At 37.9% G+C, this 25,452-nt stretch overlaps 1 protein-coding gene across 1 annotated transcript in view; it reads right to left on the bottom strand.

The window, feature by feature from the left end:
• Nucleotides 1-1,799: 1,799 nt before the first annotated feature.
• The window catches only part of LOC126234599 (uncharacterized), a 231,141-nt gene continuing 207,488 nt past the window's right edge, over nt 1,800-25,452 (bottom strand). Inside the window, exon 10 of the mRNA XM_049943318.1 lies at nt 1,800-1,993. Within this exon, the coding sequence (XP_049799275.1) occupies nt 1,890-1,993 (104 nt within the window). The 3' untranslated portion in view covers nt 1,800-1,889. The remainder of the gene's footprint in view (nt 1,994-25,452) is intronic.

Raw genomic sequence — 25,452 nt, 5'->3', positions numbered from 1 at the left:
GTCAATGCTGATTCTGAATTCAGGCATTCACTTTTTCTGGTATTCTTTATTTAAATTATGTATTTGTGACTCCGGTTTGAACATAGCCAACACTTAATGTCCTTCTGAAATTTATATCTGTCACTGCTACTCACACTGCATCTTGGTCTGTAACCACAGCTCCACTAATTCTGAAAAGCTCTTCATTAACCATATCAAGTGGCACTTTAAATAAAAACATTTATTTTTTGCAATTATATTACAAGAATGGGTATAAATATCTGATTAATTGTTTTCTTTCAATTTTATACAAGGGAGATGAACTTGATGGCAATATTATAGAAATGAAAGAGGACATAGATAAAGATGAGATGGGAGATATGATACTGTGAGAAGAATTTGACAGAGCACTCAAAGACCTAAGTCAAAAAAGGCCCCTGGTGCAGATAACATTTGGGAGAGCCAGCCATGACAGAACTCCTCCATCTGGTGTGCAAGATGTAAGAGACAGATGAAATATCCTCAGATTTCAAGAAAAATGTAATAATTCCAATTCCAAAGAAAGCAAGTGCTGATGGGTGTGAATATCACTAAACTATCAGTTTAATAGGTCATTGTAGCAAAATACTAACACAAATTCTTTACAGAAGAACAGAAAAACTGGTAGAAGCTGACCTCAGGGAAAATCAGTTTGGAATTCAGGGAAATGTAGGAATATGTTAGCCAGTACTGACCCTACAATTTATCTTAGAAGATAGGTTAAGGAATCACCAGCCTACATTTACAGCTTTTGTAGACTTAAAGAAAGCTTTTGATGACGCTCAGTTCAATACTCTTTTTGAAATTGTGAAGGTAGGAGGCATAAAATACAGGGAGCAAAATGCTATTAATGAGGATGTACTGAATATAATTGGGGATACTAGATATTTGTGGCATGACTTGACTAAAAGCAGGGGTTGGTTGATAGGACGTATTCTGAGACATCAAGGGATCACCAGTTTAGTATTGGAAGAAAATGTGTTTGGAGCGGGGGTTATAAATTGTAGAGGGAGACCAAGAGACGAATCAGTAAGCAGATTTAGAAGGAAGTATGTTGAAGTAGTTATTCAGAGATGAAGAGGATTGCACAGGATAGAGTAGCATGGAGAGCTGCATCAAATCAGTCTCTGGGCCAAAGTCCAAAACAATAACATGTTATTTTACATTTTTCTTACTGATTTTTCATTAGTCAAAACTATGTTTCAATAAAAGTCTTCACAGGAAGATAGTAGTGAAAGGATAGTAACATGGCATCCATTATTACCAATGATAGAAGTTTCTGCATAACATTCTACCTGTGCCAATCTTTCCACAACTTTTAATGACCAGGAGTGAAATTGGCATCACAAACAACTATTTTGACCTATGGCACTGTAACAATTCAAGTGGAGAATAATATCACATTACTCTTCAGATAAATTCAAAATACCATCTTGGAAGTAATGTATTTGATAGTATTTAAAGTAAACAATATGAAAACAAAATTTAAAAAAGTTGTATAGAACTACATAAAAAACTATGTTTGATCATATTAATATACATATCAGAAGTCTTTGGCTTTATTTCAGTCCTAATAATACAGATGTGGCATCATAATTTAATACAAAAAGAACTAACAATAAACAATAATAAATGAGTACATAAACACAATTGCTACTAATCCATCAGTACCTTATCAAATGCATGAAACTGCATCGTATTCTGAATTCTTACAGCTGTATGGACCCATACATTTTAGTTCATTTCATCATTGTAGGTGAGTCAACAAAAGCTCAAAGAGAATGTTTGAATGCATTTTGAATGCACTTGTTAATATTATCAAGTTTACAGTAACTGATAGTGCAATTCACAGTTGCATTTCAATAAATATATCAAGTCATTCCGCAGATATTTTGTCGGTACATCAGATGGAAGCCACGGCCAGTAACTTCATTGTTTGTGCGAACACCCACTATAAATGGACCATTGGATGTATCTGTAAATAGAAGACAAATCCTTTGTAATGTTGGTTGAAATAAATAGGTTGCACCAACATTGACAGATACAGATACAAACATGTACAATTCACATATAACAAACCACTCTACATACATCCTCCTCATTCTCCTCCTCCTCATCATTATATTTATCATAATCATTGGTAACAATATCAGCATTTCCACTGGCACCATCAGCAATTTTCATCATAAACTATACTCTTACAGTGATGATACGTTTTTAGTCAAGTCCTCTGACTAATGTGACCTAAGCTCATCTCTGCCAGATAACTCCCATGGCTTTCTGGATATCATTGTCTCAATTGTGATCATGCCCTAGATCTTCATGTATTTCTGGGACTCCATTCTAGCACAAGTTTTTGCTGCCTCATCTTTGTTTTTGATATGACGAGACAATTGACATTTCAGTGAGGCTGTCTTTACAGCATCTCAGTGACCTTTGTGGCACAAGCCCTCAATTATTCTCTCTCTCTCTCTCTCTCTCTCTCTCTCTCTCTCTCTCTCTGTGTGTGTGTGTGTGTGTGTGTGTGTGTGTGTGTGTGTGTGTGTGTAAAGCATAATATGGACATTTCCATGTGTCTCAGGACATTTCTGAGTTTTCTTTGGAGAATTAATCCAGTATCCTCATATCACAACCACAGGTCAACACATAAAACACAGTGGCCACAAATTATCTGGGTCCTAAGGACTAATGAGTGTTCCCCAAAATCTAACCACCTTAGTTAGATCTAATGGATTATTTCTGATTTTTTATCACCACTCTTATTTACAAGGTGACCAACATAGATTCCACATCTGGTACTTTGAGAGCCATGTTATCAGTGGAACATTTCGCTTTGTGGCTCTTGTACTGGTGATAATTTAGTTTTTAAAACGTGTGGGAAACACAAAGAAACTCACTCCCAGTTTTCCATGGTTTCCTGTGGAGGCTTTGCCCAGATAGGGAGGTCCAAAATCTCAAAAGGCTATGACCCTACCAGTCACCTATTATCAACAGTGTTTGGTAAATGTAGTCCAGCCTGGAAGAATGATGGTTGCTTACAGCTGTCCACATACTGAAAAATATATTCATCAGTCTTTTCTTTTTCCAACCTTAATTTAGTGTGCCAGTTCAATGTAATTGCTTATTACATAACCAAACCAAAATTTATTATGATATTTATTTAATTTTAAAAAAAGTGGACTTGTCTCGATTTTGCACCACACAACTTTGCTATCAAGCATGATGTCAAAAAATAAACAATAAACAACTACTACAATATGTACATGAATTTAATGCAGACTTTGTTTCTACCATATGCAGTATTCAATATTCTGGTGTGCATAAGATTTAATGGCACATTACGTTTGAGTACAAATTTGAATCCATCATTCACAGGCAGCATCACTGAAATTAGGTATTTTTCCTTAAGTCACAATGCACTGTTGTAATTCTCAACTATGTTACATTATTGTTAGCCAATTACTGCATACTGTGTTTGCATTAGGTGGTCACAAAAAGGATAGCAAGCACAGAAGAACATTATATGATGCTATTTTCAAGCATAAATAAATTCTTTATGCTGAACAATGTGGTAATAGAAGGGCATAATGTGAGTTCAGTGGAGCTTAGAGTAACATTAACTTATGGAAGAAACAGTAATTGGCATTTTTTGCAGCTACTGTTACCAGAAAGAAATTCACTGGCGTCCACAAAGGAAGAAATCCTGATGATGAAATAAAAGTTTTGGAATTAGTCCATAAAAGGAGGAAGAATGGGTAACCTGTTACTAGTGGCACCGTAAGAAACATAGCAAAAGGGATGGCGGCAGTTCTTAAAATACTGAGGCAAATCCTTAAGGCTAGCTGTGGATGGGTTGAACACTTCATGTAATGGGTGGGCTTATCTCTATGATACTGTCAAGAGTATGCCAAAAGCATCCACAGCATTTTGAGAAAAAGCTTCAAGAAAATCAGTGGTACGGCATCACACTTCGGAAAGAGAATAATTTTTAGATGAGCCTAATAGGCAAGGCTAATGAGGTGCCACTTTGGTTTGATATGCCATATAATTACATGATTGATGAGAAGAGGAGAAAGAAGTTAACATCAAAACATCATGGTGTGAAAACAATGCGTAACTATAATGCTGGCAATCACAGCAGATGTGTGCAAACTTCACCCTTCTTTATCTTCATGCCACAAGACCCCTAATAATGAAAAACTGTTCCCTGATGATGTCATTGTTCAAAATCAAGAGAAGTGATGGATGATTGAAACATTAATGTTGACTGGCTCTGAAACATATGGTAACTCCATTCTGGTGGGCTTTTCAAACCATTTTGAGGTCATCTCACAGATGATGTAAAGTAGAAGATCCACAGCCTAGCTAGAGATCTTATAATTATTCCTTGAGGAATGACTCCTGTGTTACAACCCTTGTATACTCGTATAAATGAATCTTTCAATGGTTATGTTCAGCAACAGTACAAAAAATGGTTTTGTGAACCAAACTGTGAACTGACACTGATATGAAAAATTAAGAAGGCTGCACTCCACATTATTGCACATAGGGTTTTGACCGCCTAGAAAAGCATAAAAAAACCAATGGTCATGAAATCATTCAAGAAATGCTGTATTTCAAATACTGTTGATGCCAGTGAAGATGACATGCTCTAGAACGACAATGGGGGTGATGGGGAAGGAGGAAATGAATCTGTTTCTGATGTAGACTCCTCCAAGGTTACAAGTAATGGTGACATTAGTGAATAATGATGATAATACCTGTAATTTACGGTATGTTTGCTTGTCATGTAGGTAATCAAGTTTGGTGCACTTTTTTGATAATGGGTGTTCCCTTAACAATGGGTTGGTTAAAAAATGCTGTTGTTTTGATAGTTTATGTATACATCAAATGTTGTGTAAATAAATTTAGCCTACAACTGATGTGCCAACAAACTCTTTTTTTATGATTATAATTTTTAAAATTGGAGTGCACATTACATTCTATGGTGCATTAGATTCACATGAATATGTTATTAGGACTCTGCAGGTTAATGAATGTGATAAAGAGTCTGAGAATTACAATAACAAAATGGACACCGTAATAAAAGTACCAGCTGTGAAGCTTAATGAGAAGTTCACTGTGCCTCTCCTTGTGTAGAAATGTAGGCAGCATCTGAACAGCTCTGTCACACACCACCTTATTATAGAGTTTCAGCCAGCCGCTGTAGCCAAACGGTTATAGGCACTTCAGTCTGAAACCGCGTGCCTGATACAGTCGCAGGTTCGAATCCTGCCTTGGGCATGGATGTGTGTGATGTCCTTAGGTTACTTAGGCTTAAGTAGTTCTAAGTCTAGGGGACTGATGACCTCAGATGTTAAGTCCCATAGTACTTAGAGCCATTTGAACCATTTATAAAGTTCCATGTCTGAGACCGGCACATACTTCTTGGCAAATTTCATGACATCTTTATATTTCTCATTTTTAACATGCAGAGACACTTCATAAAGTTTCTTCTCAAAAAAGGTGAAAAAATCATGATAGGTAACTTGATATAATAATGCCCTACAGCAAACTACATTCTTGTGTGCAGAGAAGTACTCAAAGGATCTATGTTTTGAAACAATGCACTTCTCACATCAGTACTCTAAATGAGAGAGTGAAAAGCTTCTCAGAGTGGAACAAGGAGTCTAAATAAAGATATTGTGTAACATTAAACACAGTGAAATTCTTGGATACATTTCACATGTCAGAATCTGAGTAATGTTTGATGCAATGACAAAGAAAGCATTGGAGATATCTAGTTCTTGCCCCAAACATTTGACATTGACAATGCCATTCTCTTTTTTATTCTGAATTGGTCCCATGGACAGGTCTCACTCTTGTATCACATGATACAGCAATTTTCGAACTATGCAGTGGCGGGAAGATCTCATTTTTTGCCAAAAGTTGACATACCTGGTTAGTGCACCAAAGCCTTCCATTAGGTGTCCACATCATTCTGTGAGAATGTGAGCTTAAATTATAAAGAATGGTAGTATGTAAGCTAGTGATATCTCTATGCTCTTTTGTGAATATATGTGCCCCACATTAATCACCTGCAGCTGAGTGATTGCTTTCCTTCACTTTTGTGTATTGTTTTCGTCATGGATTCTCTGTTATTGAATTTTACTTTGTATGTTTACATTGTCTGTAGAGTTGCACCTCTTGAAGATAAGTACTGATCAGCCCATGTAGCACTGCGTGAGTTACTACTTATTTTTTCCTGTTCATTGATTCTTTTATCAAAGTTTTGAAAGGGTTACACAATCACAATCACTAGAATTTAAAAAAAAATTCATTCAAATGTCATGTTTCACAGCTTCCCGCATGAAGGACAATCCCCAGGAAAGTCGAACAAGCACAAGAACACATTTTTAGAGAGAAAAATGTGCTATAAATTGCTGCAGTAATCATCATTAAAGATAACCAAATTATGCAATATCAATCAAGGGCATTTTTCTTGATTTATACACATTTAAATATACTGCAAATTAACACTTAACTAAATACACAGGAACCTTTTTTATCTCTTAGATATGTAACTCAGCTGCTGTTTCTCTGTACCTGTGTAGTTCAGAATAGTTTAAGCACTTTATTACTTATTCAACTGACTACATCCACTACAACACTAATAGAAACTGTAATCCAAGAATCCTTGTGTCCATACAATGTAAAAGAATTACTAGCAAATTATATACTTTATTTAATTTTGGGAGTATGATGTTTCCCAATTACTAACACAGTATTAGGTTATCAGTGGTAGCTTCCAGAAGTTAGAAAATGCCAATTAATGATAATAATTGTACCAATGTGATGTAGTTCATCTCGGAGAAATACCTGAGTAGCAGCAGTGTTTCTTCAGGTGGCAGAAAATATTAGGTGTTACCTTCTGGAAGTCAGAAAAAAAGGCTGTATTTCAATAGTTAGATGTTAGTGACAATAATGTACCTCATTTGCCAATTGTGTATGTAACTGACTTACTGCAATATTTATTCTCTTTACTGTGACAAATTGAAAACTTGTTAATGTGTACATAGATGATAGGTAGGAATCTTATCAAAATGCAACATTGAGAAGTTATTGCTACTTGATCAATAATGTTGTTGTGGTCTTCAGTCCTGAGACTGGTTTCATGCAGCTCTCCATGCTACTCTATCTTGTGCAAGCTTCTTCATCTCCCAGTACCTACTGCAACCTACATCCTTCTGAATCTGCTTAGTGTATTCATCTCTTGGTCTCCCTCTACGATTTTTACCCTCCACACTGCCCTCCAATGCTAAATTTGTGATCCCTTGATGCCTCAAAACATGTCCTACCAACTGATCCCTTCTTCTAGTCAAGTTGTGCCACAAACTCCTCTTCTCCCCAATCCTATTCAGTACCTCCTCATTAGTTATGTGATCTACCCATCCTATCTTCAGCATTCTTCTGTAGAACCACATTTCGAAAGCTTCTATTCTCTTCTTGTCCAAACTGGTTATCGTCCATGTTTCACTTCCATACATGGCTACACTCCATACAAATACTTTCAGAAACGACTTCCTGACACTTAAATCTATACTCGATGTTAACAAATTTCTCTTCTTCAGAAACAATTTCCTTGCCATTGCCAGTCTACATTTTATATCCTCTCTACTTCGACCATCATCAGTTATTTTACTCCCTAAATAGCAATACTCCTTTACTACTTTAAGTGTCTCATTTCCTAATCTAATCCCCTCAGCATCACCCGATTTAATTTGACTACATTCCGTTATCCTCATTTTGCTTTTGTTGATGTTCATCTTATATCCTCCTTTCAAGAAACTGTCCATTCCGTTCAACTGCTCTTTCAAGTCCTTTGCTGTCTCTGACAGAATTACAATGTCATCGGCGAACCTCAAAGTTTTTACTTCTTCTCCATGAATTTTAATACCTACTCCAAATATTTCTTTTGCTTCCTTCACTGTTTGCTCAATATACAGATTGAATAACATCGGGGAGAGGCTACAACCCTGTCTCACTCCTTTCCCAACCACTGCTTCCCTTTCATGTCCCTCGACTCTTATAACTGCCATCTGGTTTCTGTACAAATTGTAAATAGCATTTCGCTCCTTGTATTTTACCCCTGCCACCTTTAGAATTTGAAAGAGAGTATTCCAGTTAACGTTGTCAAAAGCTTTCTCTAAGTCTACAAATGCTAGAAACGTAGGTTTGCCTTTTCTTAATCTTTCTTCTAAGATAAGTCGTAAGGTTAGTATTGCCTCACGTGTTCCAACATTTCTACGGAATCCAAACTGATCTTCCCTGAGGTCCGCTTCTACCAGTTTTTCCATTCATCTGTAAAGAATTCGCATTAGTATTTTGCAGCTGTGACTTATTAAACTGATAGTTCAGTAATTTTCACATCTGTCAACACCTGCTTTCTTTGGGATTGGAATTATTATATTCTTCTTGAAGTCTGAGGATATTTCGCCTGTTTCATACATCTTGCTCACCAGATGGTAGAGTTTTGTCATGACTGGCTCTCCCAAGGCCATCAGTAGTTCTAATGGAATGTTGTCTACTCCCGGGGCCTTGTTTCGACTCAGGTCTTTCAGTGCTCTGTCAAACTCTTCACGCAGTATCTTATCTCCCATTTCATCTTCATCTACATCCTCTTCCATTTCCATAATATTGTCCTCAAGTACATCACCCCTGTATAAACCCTCTATATACTACTTCCACCTTTCTGCCTTCCCTTCTTTGCTTAGAACTGGGTTTCCATCTGAGCTCTTGATATTCATACAAGTGGTTCTCTTCTCTCCAAAGGTCTCTATAATTTTCCTGTAGGCAGTATCTATCTTACCCCTAGTGAGACAAGCCTCTACATCCTTACATTTGTCCTCTAGCCACCCCTGCTTAGCCATTTTGCACTTCCTGTCAATCTCATTTTTGAGACGTTTGTATTCCTTTTTGCCTGCTTCATTTACTGCATTTTTCTATTTTCTCCTTTCATCAATTAAATTCAATATTTCTTCTGTTACCCAGGGATTTCTATTAACCCTCGTCTTTTTACCTACTTGATCCTCTACTGCCTTCACTACTTCATCCCTCAGAGCTACCCATTCTTCTTCTACTGTATTTCTTTCCCCCATTCCTGTCAATTGTTCCCTTATGCTCTCCCTGAAACTCTGTACAACCTCTGGTTCTTTCAGTTTATCCAGGTCCCATCTCCTTAAATTCCCACCTTTTTGCAGTTTCTTCAGTTTCAATCTGCAGTTCATAACCAATAGATTGTGGTCAGAATCCACATCTGCCCCTGGAAATGTCTTACAATTTAAAACCTGGTTCCTAAATCTCTGTCTTACCATTATATAATCTATCTGATACCTTTTAGTATCTCCAGGATTCTTCCAGGTATACAACCTTCTTTTATGATTCTTGAACCAAGTGTTAGCTATGATTAAGTTATGCTCTGTGCAAAATTCTACAAGGCGGCTTCCTCTTTCATTTCTTCCCCCCAATCCATATTCACCTACTATGTTTCCTTCTCTCCCTTTTCCTACTGCTGAATTCCAGTCACCCATGACTATTAAATTTTCGTCTCCCTTCACTACCTGAATAATTTCATTTATCTCGTCATACATTTCATCAATTTCTTCATCATCTGCAGAGCTAGTTGGCATATAAATTTGTACTACTGTAGTAGGCATGGGCTTTGTGTCTATCTTGGCCACAATAATGCGTTCACTATGCTGCTTGTAGTAGCTAACCCGCACTCCTATTTTTTTATTCATTATTAAACTTACTCCTGCATTACCCCTATTTGATTTTGTATTTATAACCCTGTAATCACCTGACCAAAAGACTTGTTCCTCCTGCCACCGAACTTCACTAGTTCCCACTATATCTAACTTTAACCTATCCATTTCCCTTTTTAAATTTTCTAACCTACCTGCCCGATTAAGGGATCTGACATTCCACGCTCCGATCCGTAGAATGCCAGTTTTCTTTCTCCTGATAACAACGTCCTCTTGAGTAGTCCCTGCCCGGAGATTCGAATGGGGGACTATTTTACCTCCGGAATATTTTACCCAAGAGGATACCATCATCATTTAATCATACAGTAAAGCTGCATGTCCTTGGGAAAAATTACGGCTGTAGTTTCCCCTTGCTTTCAGCCGTTCGCAGTACCAGCACAGCAAGGCCGTTTTGGTTAATTTTACAAGGCCAGATCAGTCAATCATCCAGAGTGTTGCCCCTGCAACTACTGAAAAGGCTGCTGCCCTTCTTCAGGAACCACATGTTTGTCTGGCCTCTCAACAGATACCCCTCCATTGTGGTTGCACCTACGGTACGGCCATCTGTATCGCTGAGGCACGCAAGCCTGCCCACCAACGGCAAGGTCCATGGTTCATGGGGGAAGGATCAATAATTGTAAAACAAATATTTTATCAGTTACAAACACAGAGAAAGCCTGTGTTTGTAAACAGTTAGATCTTACAATTAGATGGAATACCATGGTCCTAGACAGAACCTTCATGTGACTCTTCCACTAAACCCATAGACTTATAGTGCCCCAAAAGAAACAGCTGTGATACAGTATTCTGTGGGAGAAATTGTGTTAGTGAAATAACAAAGAAATGACAATTGGAATCACTAAAGGAACTTGTAAAAGTACTGACATAATGTAGTGATAAAATCTCTCATATTGGGGAGTGCGAGGGACTTGCAGACAAAAGCTAACCTAAAACTATGATTTTTTTTTCCTTTTAAATATGGTTTAATATCAACTTTTGCTGTGAAGTGGATGGGGCAGGCAGTTCTTAGAACATGACATCACTGAAATCTCATACATAATTTTGATGTTCCTTTACACTAGGACTGCCAAAGTGGTCAAAATGACGATTTTGAAACTTAATGATAATATTATGAAAAGAATTAATTGCTACTCACCATTTTGTGGAGGAGCTGAGACATAGTTAGGCACAACAAAAAGACCACCAAACAAATAAACCAAAATCCTTGGCAGCCAGAGACTGTGTTCATGTGCTTGAGCCATCTTTGTGTGAGTGTTTGTGTGTATGTATGTTGTTTAATGATGATGAAGGCCTTTTTGGCCAAAAGTTTCCTTGTTTGACAGTCTTTTTGATGTGCCTATCTTTTAATCTACATCTCCATTATACAGTGAGAAGCCATCTATACTTTTGTATAGGACTGTCATTAATCCAACCTGGACTTTCCATTGTTTAGTTTTGAAACTTAGTCTGTCTAATGCAACAATACTTTTTTATTTTTATTATTTTATTATTATTATATTATCTTCTTTGCTTTCTCAGACATTACGTCTGGTTAAAAATGGAAAGTGACGCAGACCTTGATCAAGTGTGACTTCCTTTTAACTGTACGGTATATGTTACATTGCATTTAGGAACTTTCAGGTAATTGAACATGTATCAATAATTACAGATTTCTGTAGTTGTATATATACGTTTGGATGTAGCTGTATTGCATTGACGTACTGGTGGATATTGTGTGGTATGACTCCTGTAGTTGATAGTATAATTGGCATAATGTCAACTTTATCCTGATGCCACATGTCCTTGACTTCCTCAGCCAGTTGGATGTATTTTTCAATTTTTTCTCCTGTTTTCTTCTGTATATTTGTTGCATTGGGTATGGATATTTCGATTAGTTGTGTTAATTTCTTCTTTTTATTGGTGAGTATGATGTCAGGTTTGTTTGTGGTGTTGTTTTATCTGTTATAATGGTTCTGTTCCAGTATAATTTGTATTCATCATTCTCCAGTACATTTTGTGGTGCGTACTTGTATGTGGGAACATGTTGTTTTATTAGTTTATGTTGTATGACAAGTTGTTGATGTATTATTTTTGCTACATTGTCATGTCTTCTGGTGTATTCTGTATTTGCTGGTATTGTACATCCGCTTGTGATGTGATCTACTGTTTCTGTTTGTTGTTTGCAAAGTCTGCATTTATGTGTTGTGGTATTGGGATCTTTAATAATATGCTTGCTCTAATATCTGATGTTTATTGTTTGATCCTGTATTGCAATCATGAATCCTTCCGTCTCACTGTATATATTGCCTTTTCCTAGCCAGGTGTTGGATGCGTCTTGATCGATGTGGGGCTGTGTTAGATACGGGTGCTTGCCATGTAGTGTTTTCTTTTTCCAGTTTACTTTCCTCGTATCTGTTGATTATTATTATTATTATTCTACATCTACATTTATACTCCTCAAGCCACCCAATGGTGTGTGGCAGAGGGCACTTTACATGCCGCTATCATTACCTCCCTTTCCTGTTCCAGTCGCGTATGTTTCGCGGGAAGAACAACTGCTGGAAAGCCTCTGTGCATGCTCGAATCTCTCTAATTTTACATTCGTGATCTCCTCAGGAGGTATAAGTAGGGGGAAGCAATATATTCGATACCTCATCCAGAAACGCACCCTCTCGAAAACTGGACAGCAAGATTTTAATGCTATCACGCTTACCAAATAACCCTGTGACGAAACGCTCTGCTCTTCTTTGGATCTTCTCTATCTCGTCTGTCAACCCGACCTGGTACGGATCCCACACTGATGAGCAATACTCAAGTGTAGGTCGAACAAGTGTTTTGTAAGCCACCTCCTTTGTTGATGGACTACATTTTCTAAGGACTCTCCCAAGGAATCTCAACCCAGCACCCACCTTACCAATAATTAATTTTATATGATCATTCCACTTTAAATTGTTCCACACGCATGCTCCCAGATATTTTACAGAAGTAACTGCTACCAGTGTTTGTTCTGCTATCATATAATCATACAATAAAGGATCCTTCTTTCTATGTATTCGCAATACATTACATTTGTCTATGTTAAGGGTCAGTTGCCACTCCCTGAACCAAGTGCCTATCCGCTGCAGATCTTCCTGCATTTCGCTACAATTTTCTAATGCTGCAACTTCTCTGTATACTACAGCATCATCTACGAAAAGCTGCATGGAACTTACGACACTACCTACCAGGTCATTTATATATATATTGTGAAAATCAATGGTCCCATAACACTCCCCTGTGGCATGCCAGAGGTTACTTTAACGTCTGTATATGTCTCTCCATTGAGAACAACATGCTGTGTTCTGTTTGCTAAAAACTCTTCAATCCAGCCACACAGCTGGTCTGATATTCCGTAGGCTCTTACTTTGTTTATCAGGTGACAGTGCGGAGCTGTATCGAACGCCTTCTGGAAGTCAAGAAAAATGGCATCTACCTGGGTGCCTGTATCTAATATTTTCTGGGTCTCATGAACAAATAAAGTGAATTGGGTCTCACACGACTGCTGTTTCTGGAATCCATGTTGATTTCTATAGAGTAGATTCTGGGTTTCCAGAAATGACATGATAAGTGAGCAAAAAACATGTTCTAGAATTCTACAACAGATCGATGTCAGAGATATAGTTTTGGGGATCTGTTCGTTGACCCTTCTTGAAGACTGGGACTACCTGTGCTCTTTTCCAGTCATTTGGAACCTTCCGTTCCTCTAGAGACTTGCGGTACACGGCTGTTAGAAGGGGGGCAAGTTCTTTCGCATACTCTGTGTAGAATTGAATTGGTATCCTGTCAGCTCCAATGGACTTTCCTCTGTTGAGTGACTTCAGTTGCTTTTCTATTCCTTGGACACTTATTTCAATGTCAGCTATTTTTTCGTTTGTGCAAGGATTTAGAGAAGAAACTGCAGTGTGGTCTTCCTCTATGAAATAGCTTTGGACAAAGGTGTTTAGTATTTCAGCTTTACACGTGTTATCCTCTGTTTCAATGCCATCATCATCCCAGAGTGTCTGGATATGCTGTTTCGAACCACTTACTAATTTAACGTAAGACCACAACTTCCCAGGATTTTCTGTCAAGTCGGTACAAAGAATTTTACTTTCGAATTCACTGAACGCTTCACGCATAGCCCTCCTTACGCTAACTTTGACATCGTTTAGCTTCAGTTTGTCTGAGAGGTTTTGGCTGTGTTTAAACTTGCAGTGAAGCTCTCTTTGCTTTCACAGTAGTTTCCTAACGTTGTTGTTGCACCACGGTGGGTTTTTCCTGTCCCTCACAGTTTTACGTACCTGTCTAAAATGCATTTTATGATTGCCTTGAACTTTTTCCATAAACACTCAACATTGTCAGTGTCAGAACAGAAATTTTTGTTTTGATCTGTTAGGTAGTCTGAAATCTGCCTTCTATTACTCTTGCTAAACAGATAAACCTTCCTCCCTTTTTTTATATTCCTATTTACTTCCATATTCAGTGATGCTGCAACGTCCTTATGATCACTGATTCCCTGTTCTGCACTTAGAGTCGAAAAGTTCGGGTCTGTTTGTTATCAGTACGTCCAAGATGTTATCTCCACGAGTTGGTTCTCTGTTTAATTGCTCGAGGTAATTTTCGGATAGTGCACTCAGTATAATATCACTCGATGCTCTGTCCCTACCACCTGTCCTAAACATCTGAGTGTCCCAGTCTATATCTGGTAAATTGAAATCTCCACCTAAGACTATAACATGCTGAGGAAATTTATGTGAGATGTATTCCAGATTTTCTCTCAGTTGTTCTGCCACTAATGCTGCTGAGTCTGGAGGTCGGTAAAAGGAGCCAACTATTAGCCTAGCTCAGTTGTTGAGTGTAACCTCCACCCATAATAATTCACAGGAACTATCCACTTCTACTTCACTAGCGGATAAACTACTATTAACAGCAACAAACACGCCACCACCAGTTGCATGCAATCTATCCTTTCTAAACACCATCTGTGCCTTTGTAGAAATGGAACAGGACAAGCAGCCATGTCCGGCCGAAGGTCAGTATCAGCCGGAGACAGAGCCTGAAATCGGTTCATCAGACAAACTGGAGAGGCCTTCCGTTCAGCCCTCCGGAATGTCTTTCGGCCCCTGCCACAACTCGAGACGACCTCCCACTCTACCACGGGTGAGGGGTCAGCCTCAATGTGGGCAGTATACTGGGCAGCCATTGCCGTTGTTCGATCAGGGGATGCAAGTGACAAGCTGGCCGTCCCCGACTAACCACCATCTGGACCCCCACAGTGATGCCCATTGGCAACAGCCTCAAGCTGTGTGACCGAAGCCAACACTGCTTGAAGCTGAGAGTGAAAGGATTCCAACTCAGCCTGCATTCGAACACAGCAGTTGAATGTTTGAAATTTTGTGACTTTTATTTCTTTTCAACAGAGACTGTGCCAGGATGTTATAATGTATGCTGAAGTTTCTGAGCTGATTATTGTGATGCTCTGTATCTAAAGTGCTTTGACAGTCACGATACAGACATTAAAACTGTTCATAATTTGTTGGAAAAGAAAATAATGGAATATTTAGAATGTCTGCAGAAAGTTTGAGAGCAAGGGTCCAAAGCCAGTGATGATTATATTCCAGACAGTGCTGAATTAAGTGAAAGTATTTGTAATGCTTCTGAAGAAGTTACACGTATTGCTATTACAGCAACAAGGCAGACTCCCCCCTTAATACCAATGTATCATTCAGGAAGAGATGATGTCTGATATAATAGACTGAGACATGGGGGAAGCAGTAGGTGTCAGCTACCATCACAATTTTTTGTGGGCTTTTCAAAATTGAGAACAGGTAAGACAAAGTGAAAAATTCTGGATCATCTTCAATCCAGTTTAATTCAATTCATTAACAACACACACTGAACAAGTGTAGTTAATGCATAGCTGGAGCTAGTTACAATAATATTTCCTATATTTAAGTTTTTCACAATTTTACATGAAAATACAATCTTACATCAAAAAACGTAAATAATTTTAGTTTTCTATGTACAGACATTCTTCACTGTTGTAAAAGCTACATGTTATCAATAGTTGTTTTAGCACTACTTAGAATTTATGAAATTCTTTAATTCTCTTTATTGTAGCAGGCAATCAAGTAAAGAGTATTTTGGACTGATAATATGCACTATTTGGTAAAGGGCATTTTTGTTGATTTCTCTGTGAAAAAACGTCTGTTTCATGTTTTGTATGTATGAACTTGATTATTCAATGTTGAAAATTCCTGGTGAGTTTTCAGAAAGCACACATATTCAAAAATGTATAAGCTAGAAAGGGCCATTATTTTAAATTCTTTAAATATTTCCCTGAATGGCTCCCTACAGGGAACTCCTTTCATTATTCTGATGGTCCTTTTTTGTAGTTTGAAAGTTTTTTTGCCATGCCTTTGTTTCTGCAGTAGATCACACCATAGCTAAGCAAGCTATTCATATGACCATAACAGGCACACAACAATGATTCAATGCTGCAACAGTCTTTAGCACATAACAGCATTTACCTACATTTTTATTCAAAACTTCCAGATTCTTCTCCAATCTCAAGTGCTAATTCACCCATATCCTAGAAATGTTGTGTATGGAGCTTGTGCAATAGCATAATTCCCTAACTCAGCTTTTATGCTACTTCTAACTTTATTTCTAATATTTAAAAAATTCATCCATACTAGTTTTTCCTTATTTATGACCAAATCATTATCCCTAAACCATTTTCCTGCTTCAGTTATTGTCTTAGAGACATTCTGCTGAAAATTATCCTCAGTGTGCCATTTTATAAAAATGCTTATGTCGTTGGAAAACATCACTGTGTCAGTGATGCTCAGATGGTTTGGCAAATCATTTATATATGCCAGAAACAACAGAAGGCCTAATACAGGACCCTGGGACACTCCATAGCTAGTTTTTTGTAATTTGAAAGGAGTTCCTTGCCTTCATGGCATATTTGCTTTCTATGTCGTTTATTACAGAGATAAGATTTGAACCATTTGAAGGCCAGTCTCCAGAGCCTAAAACACACTTGTTTCATAAGCAGTTAGTCATGACTGATTATATCATGTGCTTTGCATTAATCTAAGCATATTCCACAGCTTGATTCATTCATATCCAAGACCTTTAGCACCATTTTCATGAACTGAAAGACTGCTGTTTCTGTTGATTGATTCTTTCTAAACCATTTTGAGCATTAGTCAATATTTTATTTTTATTCAGGAAAACATCTAGCTGTTCATGCACTACTCTCTTAATTACTTTAGAAAACCTGTCAACAGTGAGACATCTGTAATTGTTTATGTCAGCTGTACTGTACTTTTTGTTGAGCAGCTTTATTGTGGATAACTTCAGTTCTAATGGAAACACTCCTGTCTCAAAGAAAATATTAATAATTTCAGTTAGTTGAGGATCTATACAGGTGGAACTATGTTTGATACCTTGTCTGGAATTCTGTCAATACCACTAGACATTTTGGTTTTCAATTTATTAATATTGTTTTTCACCTCAGATTCTGTTACTGTGTGCAGAAACATTGTCTTTTCAGAAGCAGGTACTTTTATGGTTTTTTGTTTGAACTGCACATACTTTTAATTATGTTCGGTGCTATGTTCATGTAATGTTTATTAAATATATTGGCAATCTGTTGAGCGTCTTATGTCACTTTACTCTCACTTTTGATTTTGAAGTTGTGGATTTTAGTTCTAAATTTTCCTATGCTATTGTTTAAAACCAGCCAGAACAATTCTGATTTACTATTTCTTCTGTTGACATATGAATCATTGCTTATCACTTTTACCACCTGTAAAATTTTCCTATTGTATTTATTTTGACATGCCTGCTTGTGTTTCTAAGAGTGAACACCGATTTTTTAAACCCTATGTGTGGCTCCTCTTTGACTTTAATTCCTTTAAATATCATAGCAATAGTTATAATCAGTGAAAAGTGTTTCATACTTCTTTACTACATCATCAGTTTGTTCTCTGTCGCTGTGCACCTTTTTTGAATATTATTATATTTCCTTATGTTGTTATTATTAGTAAGTCTTCTATGTACATATTTTTCAGTACCTGTACATTTCTTATTGTTCCCATTCTTTATTGGCATTTTTAAAGCCATGTGATCAGAAAAACCAGTATCTGTTACTTCAGTTTATAGTCATAGTCTTGTTGGTTGGTAAATATCTGATCAAGTGTTGCTTCAGGCCCATCCTCATACCTGGTAATATCCTGCATAGATGGTTGTGTGTTGTATGAGCTAACAAATATAATAAATGCATTTGTTTCCCATTACTTTTCTTAAAACTGATATTAAAGACACCAGGCACTATTATTCATTTTGACCTACTTCTTAATTAATTTAAAAGATCATCTATATAATGTAAGAATAAGGTAAAGTCACCTGATGGGGACCTGTAGATTCATGCAATGATAATTTGACAGCCGCATATATAATATTCAAAATCTTTTTCTGCCCAATCACCTTGCTAAGTTTTACCACTTTAGATTTAACGCCACTCCTAATATAGATGTATACACCTCCAAATTTATGTTTTGCTGCAAAGGCTACTTATCAGGTCAAGGTCTGGTATTTTTTCTGCACAAATCTGTGTATCTCATAGCCAGTGCTCATTAGTACACAACAAAGAAGTCTTCTTAAGACTGAACGCATCTTGAAAACCACAAAAGCAAAATGTTTTTCGCAAGACAGTAGGTCCAATCTCACGTGCAAAAATGGACATCAAATTTCACATTTCTGCTAGTTTTGACAGCTGTTTGTAGATGACACAGTGCTAAAATACATAAAACTTAGCACAGAGGCAGGACCCTATGGGCAACTTGGAAACAAAAGCTGGCATGTTTCTCTTTATGAGCTAAATGCAATCATTGGAGTTTTGTATGTCTGTGGATTTTTTGGTCTCAAAGGAATTGAAATCAATAGCTTGTGACCAAGAAATATACAGAACCAGACTGCTAGAAAACAGTCAGTGAAATTAACCTCATGGACATGGCCAGTACAAATGTTTTACAATATTTATATTTGCACTGTATTTGTATTTCTTATTTGGTCCAGTAAATCTTACATGTACAGTACAGCAATCAGATATTGGACAGGTCACTGCAAATATATCTTTGTGTTTATATAATGTTTTCTACATATTAATGAATAAAAAGTTTTTTTCAGCTTTATTTTATAATTAAACCACTTTAACTAGAAAATTACAGCTGAAAGTATGAATAAACTCATATTAATGCTTTAAGTCTTTACATGCTACAAGTGGATAGTCATATTTACATAATACAGAGGGGTCCTAAAAAATGCATCCACTGTTTAAAAGTCCATAACTTGCAAACTAATTGACGGAGTTGTCTCATTTTCGGTGAAAGTGTAGCTTGAAGTCCATCTTAAAGACATCACTGTAGGTGTTCAAAATGGTCACCATTAACATCCACACACAAACAATGCTGCCGAACTGCAGCACAAACTACAGACTGCAATGTGTTCAGTTGGATACTTGCACATTAATGTACGATGGATTCTCAAAGTTCATCCAATGTGCGTGGGTTTTGTCGATAAACGATGTCCTTTAGTGTTCCCCACAGGTAAAAGTCCAGAGGAGTTAGGTCTGGGGTACATGGTGGTTACTCCACTGCACCTCTATGGCCTATCCATTTTCCTGGTAGATTTTCGTCGAGATATGCCCTAACATGATTTTGGTAGTGGGATGGGGCACCATCTTGTTGAAAGTAAACTCTTCCATCTCCATACAAGTCTTGGATGGCAGGTAAAATGGATGTCTGAAGCTTCTGAAGGTACACCTCACTGGTAACTGTGCCATCAAAGAAGAATGACCCAATCAAGCCCCGGTAAGACAACCCAAACCACATATTTACTCCTGGCAAATTCACGGCTTTGTCTACATGGGCGTTCAGATTTTCAGCGGACCAGTAGATGCAATTGTGGCGATTTACTGCACCATTGAGTTTGAACTGTGCCTCATCAGATCACACAATCATCTCTGCAAACTCTTCATCGATGCACACCATGTTAGTAAACCACACGCAGTACTCCATTTTTTGATTTGGGTCGATCTCGTTCATTGCGTGTAGCAATCATGGGATGTAGCACTTCCACTTTGCTGCCTTCAAAATTCGCTGAACACTTGAGTGACTCACTCCAGTTTCATGGGCACACTGTCTCACAGACTTCTGTGGTAAGCAAGTGAATTGTTGTAACACACGGTGGGAGTTAGCAGGACTTGTTACTGTTACAGGTTGTCCAGATCATTGTTTGTGTACATCTTCAACAGACCCTTCGGCTTGAAATTTGTCTCGAATGCGATGAATTGTTAAATGTGCCGGTGGCTCTGTTTGATACTCATTTCGCCATTGCCGTTGAACCTCATTAATGTTTTCGTACTTAAAATACCACTTCAAAACTGACTTCCTTTCATCGAATGTAAGCCTTGTGCCAGCCATGTTTACTCGAGTAACTAGGTGCAACTAAGAACAAAACACTGACTATCTGGCGACTGTCATCTGACAAAACAAAACAACGCAATACAACGCTTGTGTGGCGATTGCCGGAACTACAAACTATTACACTACCAAAGATGAGACAACTCCATCAATTACACTAATGGCCTTTGAAATTGCTACACTATGAAGATGAATGCTACAGAGGCTAAATTTAACCGACAGGAAGAAGATGCTGTGATATGCATGATTAGCCTTTCAGAGCATTCAAGCAAGGTTGGCGCCGGTGGCAACACCTTCAACGTGCTGGTATGAGGAAAGTTTCCAACCAATTTCTCATACACAAACAGCAGTTGATCAGCATTGCCTGGTGAAAAGTTGTTCTGATGCCTCGTGTAAGGAGGAGAGATTTGTACCATCATGTTTCCAACTTTGGTAAAGGTCAGATTGTAGCCTATCATGATTGCGGTTTATCGTATCGTGACATTGCTGCTCGCGTTGGTCGAGATTCAATGACTGTTAGCAGAATATGGAATAGGTGAGTTCAGGAGGGTAATACAAAATGCCGTACTGGATCCCAACGGCCTCATATCATTAGCAATCAAGATGACAGGCATCTTATTCGCATGGCTGTAATGGATCGTGCAGCCACGTCTTGATCCCTGAGTCAACAGATGGGGACATTTGCAAGACAACAACCATCTGCACGAACAGTTCGACGACGTTTGCAGCAGCATGGACTATCAGCTCAGAGATCATGGCTGCGGTTACTCTTGACAATGCATCACAGACAAGAGCACCTGCGATGGTCTACTCAACGACGAATCTGGGTGCACGAATGGAAAAACGTCATTTTTTCAGATGAATCCAGGTTCTGTTTACAGCATCATGATGGTCACATCCATGTTTGGCAACATTGCAGTGAATGCACATTGGAAGCGTGTATTCGTCATCGCCATACTGGCATATCACCCGGCGTGATGGTATGGGGTGCCATTGGTTACACATCTCGGTCACCTTTTGTTCACATTGACGCCGCTTTGAGCAGTGGACATTACATTTCAGATGTGTTACAACCCGTGGCTCCACCCTTCATTCGATTACTGCGAAACCCTACATTTCAGCAGGATAATGCATGACCGCATGTTGCAGGTCCTGTATGGGCCTTTCTGGATACAAAAAATGTTTGACTGCTGCCCTGGCAAGCACATTCTCCAGATCTCTCACCAATTGAAAACGTCTCGTCAATGGTGGCCAAGCAACTGGCTCGTCACAATACGTCAGTCACTACTCTTGATGAACTGTGGGATCTTGTTGAAGCTGCATGGGCAGCTGTACCTGTGCATGCCATCCAAGCTCTGTTTGACTCAATGCCCAGGTGTATCAAGACTGATATTACAGCCAGAGGTGGTTGTTCTGGGTACTGATTTCTCAGGATCTATGCACCTAAATTGCGTGAAAATGTAATCACATGTTATTTCTAGTATAATATATTTGTCCAATGAATACCCGTTTATGATCTGCATTTCTTCTCGGTGTAGCAATTTTAATGGCCAGTAGCGTAGTTTGCCAGTTATGGACTTTTAAACAGTGGATATATTTTTTTGGACCCCTCTCTATTATTGTAAGTGAATGTCACTTATACACTTAACACTAGAAGTACCGGACTTCACCATACTCCTTAGAAGTACCATATGGTCATTTTTGACCCAGTGTATGAAACCACCATTTTATTCATATCTGGATGTGTTTTCAGTGTCACCATGTTGACAATACATTCAGGCAGACTCTAAAGTGTAACCAAAGGATAATTTGGTTCCTAAAATGAATAGTACACTGTCAAACATAAATTTCAGATATAAATCTTTTTTTATTTTAAACTTAAGAAAGAAGAAATTCCACAGTCTTTCATCAATCATCACTAAAAAAAGTAAGTAAAACAATGTTACAATGTTTTTCTTTATAAAAAGGTCAAAACAGAATTAAAACATATTGTTTATGTGAGCACTAATAGTATTTTTACTTTTACAGACATTTAAGTACCAAGTATTTGTGTAAAATTCTAAAATGCAGCAGTTGACTAAAATGCTCTGTGTGTTTCCTTGCTTATTGTAAACAAAGAACTAGAACACAAGAACAAATAACTTCAGTTTATAATCATAAATATTTGGAAATATTTAGGAACAAAGACTTGACAGAACTGTGTAAGCTGGGATGGGCTCACAGTTCAAACATTTGACAAGAGTTTTTGCTTAGCAGCTTTTGCACACAGACTTCATCTACATCTACAGCTCTGTGATTACTCTGCTATTCACAATAAAGTGCCTGGCAGAGGGTTCAATGAACCACCTTCAAACTGGATATCTACCATTTCACTCTCAAATGGCACACGGGAAAAATGAACACTTAAATTTTTCTGTGTGAGCCCTGATTTCTCTTATTTTATCGTGGTGATCATTTCTCCCTATGTAGATGGATGCCAACAGAATGTTTTAACAATCAGAGGAGAAAACTGGTGATTGAAATTTCATGAGAAGATCCCGTCGCAATGAAGAAAGCCTTTGTTTTAATGATTGCCACTCCAATTCATATATCATGTCTGTGGCACTATCTCTCCTATTTCAGACTAATACAAAACAAGCTGCCCTTCTTTGTACTTTGTTGACATCATCCGTCAATCCCACCTGATGCGGATCCCACACTGCACAGCAATACTCCAGAATAGGGTGGACAAGCATGGTGTAAGCAGTCTCTTTAGTAGATGTGTTGCACCTTCTAAGTGTTCTACCAATGAATCACAGTCTTTGATTTGCTCTACCCACAACATTATCTATGTGATCATTGCAATTTAGGCTATTTGTAACTGTAGTCCTTAAATATTTAGTTGAATTTACAGCCTTCAGATTTGTGTGACTTATCATGTAATCAAAATTTAGCAGAATTTTTTTTTTTTTTTTTTTTTTTTAAGTACTCCTGTGAATAACTTCACACTTTTCTATATTCAGGGTCAATTGCCACTTTTCACACCATACATATATCTTATCTAAATCATTTTTCAATTCGTTTTGGTCATCTGATGACTTTACAAGATGGTAAATGACAGCATCATGTGCAAACAATCAAAGACGGCTACTCAGATTGTCGCCTATGTCGTTAATATAGATCAGGAACAATAGAGAGCCTATAACACTTCCTTGGGGAACACTGGATATTTCTTCTGTTTTACTTGATGACTTTCCACCTCTTACTATGAACTGTGACCTTTCTGACAGGAATTCATGAATCCAGTCGCACAACTGAGGCAATGTTCCATAGGCGATATTCCGCAGGCCTGGAGTTTGGTTAGAAGTCACTTGTGAGGAACAGTGTTGAAAGCCTTCTGGAAATCTAAAAATATGGAATCAGTTTGATATCTCCTGTCAATAGCACTCATTATTTCATAAGTATAAAGAGCTAGTTGTGTTTCAAAAGAATGATATTTTCTGAATCCGTGCTGCTTATCTGCCAATAAATCATTTTCTTCAAGGTACTTCATAATGTTTGAATGCAGTATATGTTCCAAACAAATACTGACTTGCAGTTGAAGCATACATTTGATGTTTTATTCCCCTCTGTTGTTTGCAGGAAACTTGAATTTGACAACATCTTCTATTTCCATATTGGCCAGAGCTGGTATCGAGTTCCTGCAAGGGAAGGTTGGCTCCTCTCTGCAGTTTGTAAAGGGCAGCAAGCCCATCTGCTACTCTGAGGATAAAGTCTCAGTGATAAATCTTAGAGGTAAGTAACTTAAAAATTGTGTGAATGTTGATCATGGCAAGGTCAAGAATATTGTAGAGACATGCACAGGCCATCGGTGGGTTCAAAGCTCAGGCACTTGAGCATCTAGTCATTTGGTCAACTGTATCAACTCCACCATTAGTTTAATTATAAAACTTCACAGTTTCTGAAAGTTTCTTCTCTGTATTCTCATTCACCTGACATGCAGCATACATGTTACTCAGAATAAGAATTTGTTTTCTTTTACCCTTGGTATGCTGTGAGAAGATTGTCATCTGACTTTTAAGTGTGCTGCATACAATGCGTCATCTCCACTTCCTGCCACACGAGGGACCTTTTTGAGTGATCTCAAAAGAGTGCCAACTAAACTTGTTCCTTTATCCACCAGTTTCACTGAGGTGAAGAAATTGTTAGTTATGACGTTCCATAATGGCGATGTGCCTGACATAATCTGTCATGTAAGAGAACTGATATCAGTGCCCTAGACAGTGTAGGAGCGGGAGAGGGGCAGATTCCCACTACATAATACATTACTCTGTAGCTTCCCAGTATCACTCTGTAGGGTATGCAGGTCACCAGTCCGTAGAAAACAGGAGGCTGCACTGATACAAAGTATCGCCTGACCTCGGAATTCTTCATATTTCACATTATTTTTGGACCAAAGTGTCGTAATGTACTCCAGAATATCGAGAATAGTGTCAAGAGACACTCAGAAACCATTCAGTGTCTGAAAATTCGTGTTACTGACATCAAATTACATTAAAATGTATCTGGGTCAAAAATGACCCACATGGTTACTACTGGTATAACAGGTAAATTTTTCATATTTCTAGGTGGGCTAGGGGGATGAACTTTTGGTGGGTTGTACAAACACATTCATGAAAATCACAGGAGCATTTCGTCCTGTAGTCATTATGGAGGAGGGTAATTACCCAAGTGGTACTTCGAGTGTTAATGTTAAGTTTCTTAGGCCTCTCAGAGATTTTGGAGGGACTCTTCCAGACTATAGAAGCAACATATTAATAGATGTTCATTTACTACTGCCACAATCTTCACTATCCTTTTTTGCACCCATAGTTTTAGGCAGCATTATGAGTTACCTCACACAGTAACCCCTTACTTTAGAACAGAATTTATATTAGCATAGTAAACAGTAATTAGAGAGTCCTTATGACAACAGTTTTCGAGCACTCTCATTAAATAGCACATGGTACTTTGTCTTTTAAGTATGCTATCAATGAGAGTATCCCATCTATGGTTATATTGGAGCCAAGTCCACGGAAATTATGTATTAGCACATTTGCAATATGTGCGTCTGATATCCGAATTTTTACATTCTCTTCACTGTTTCTTTTGACATTTACGAA

This window comes from Schistocerca nitens, chromosome 2, assembly GCF_023898315.1.
Source record: "Schistocerca nitens isolate TAMUIC-IGC-003100 chromosome 2, iqSchNite1.1, whole genome shotgun sequence".
Lineage (NCBI taxonomy): Eukaryota > Metazoa > Arthropoda > Insecta > Orthoptera > Acrididae > Schistocerca > Schistocerca nitens.
Note: the sequence above shows the minus strand (reverse complement) of the source record. Positions and strands in the feature narration are given on the sequence as shown.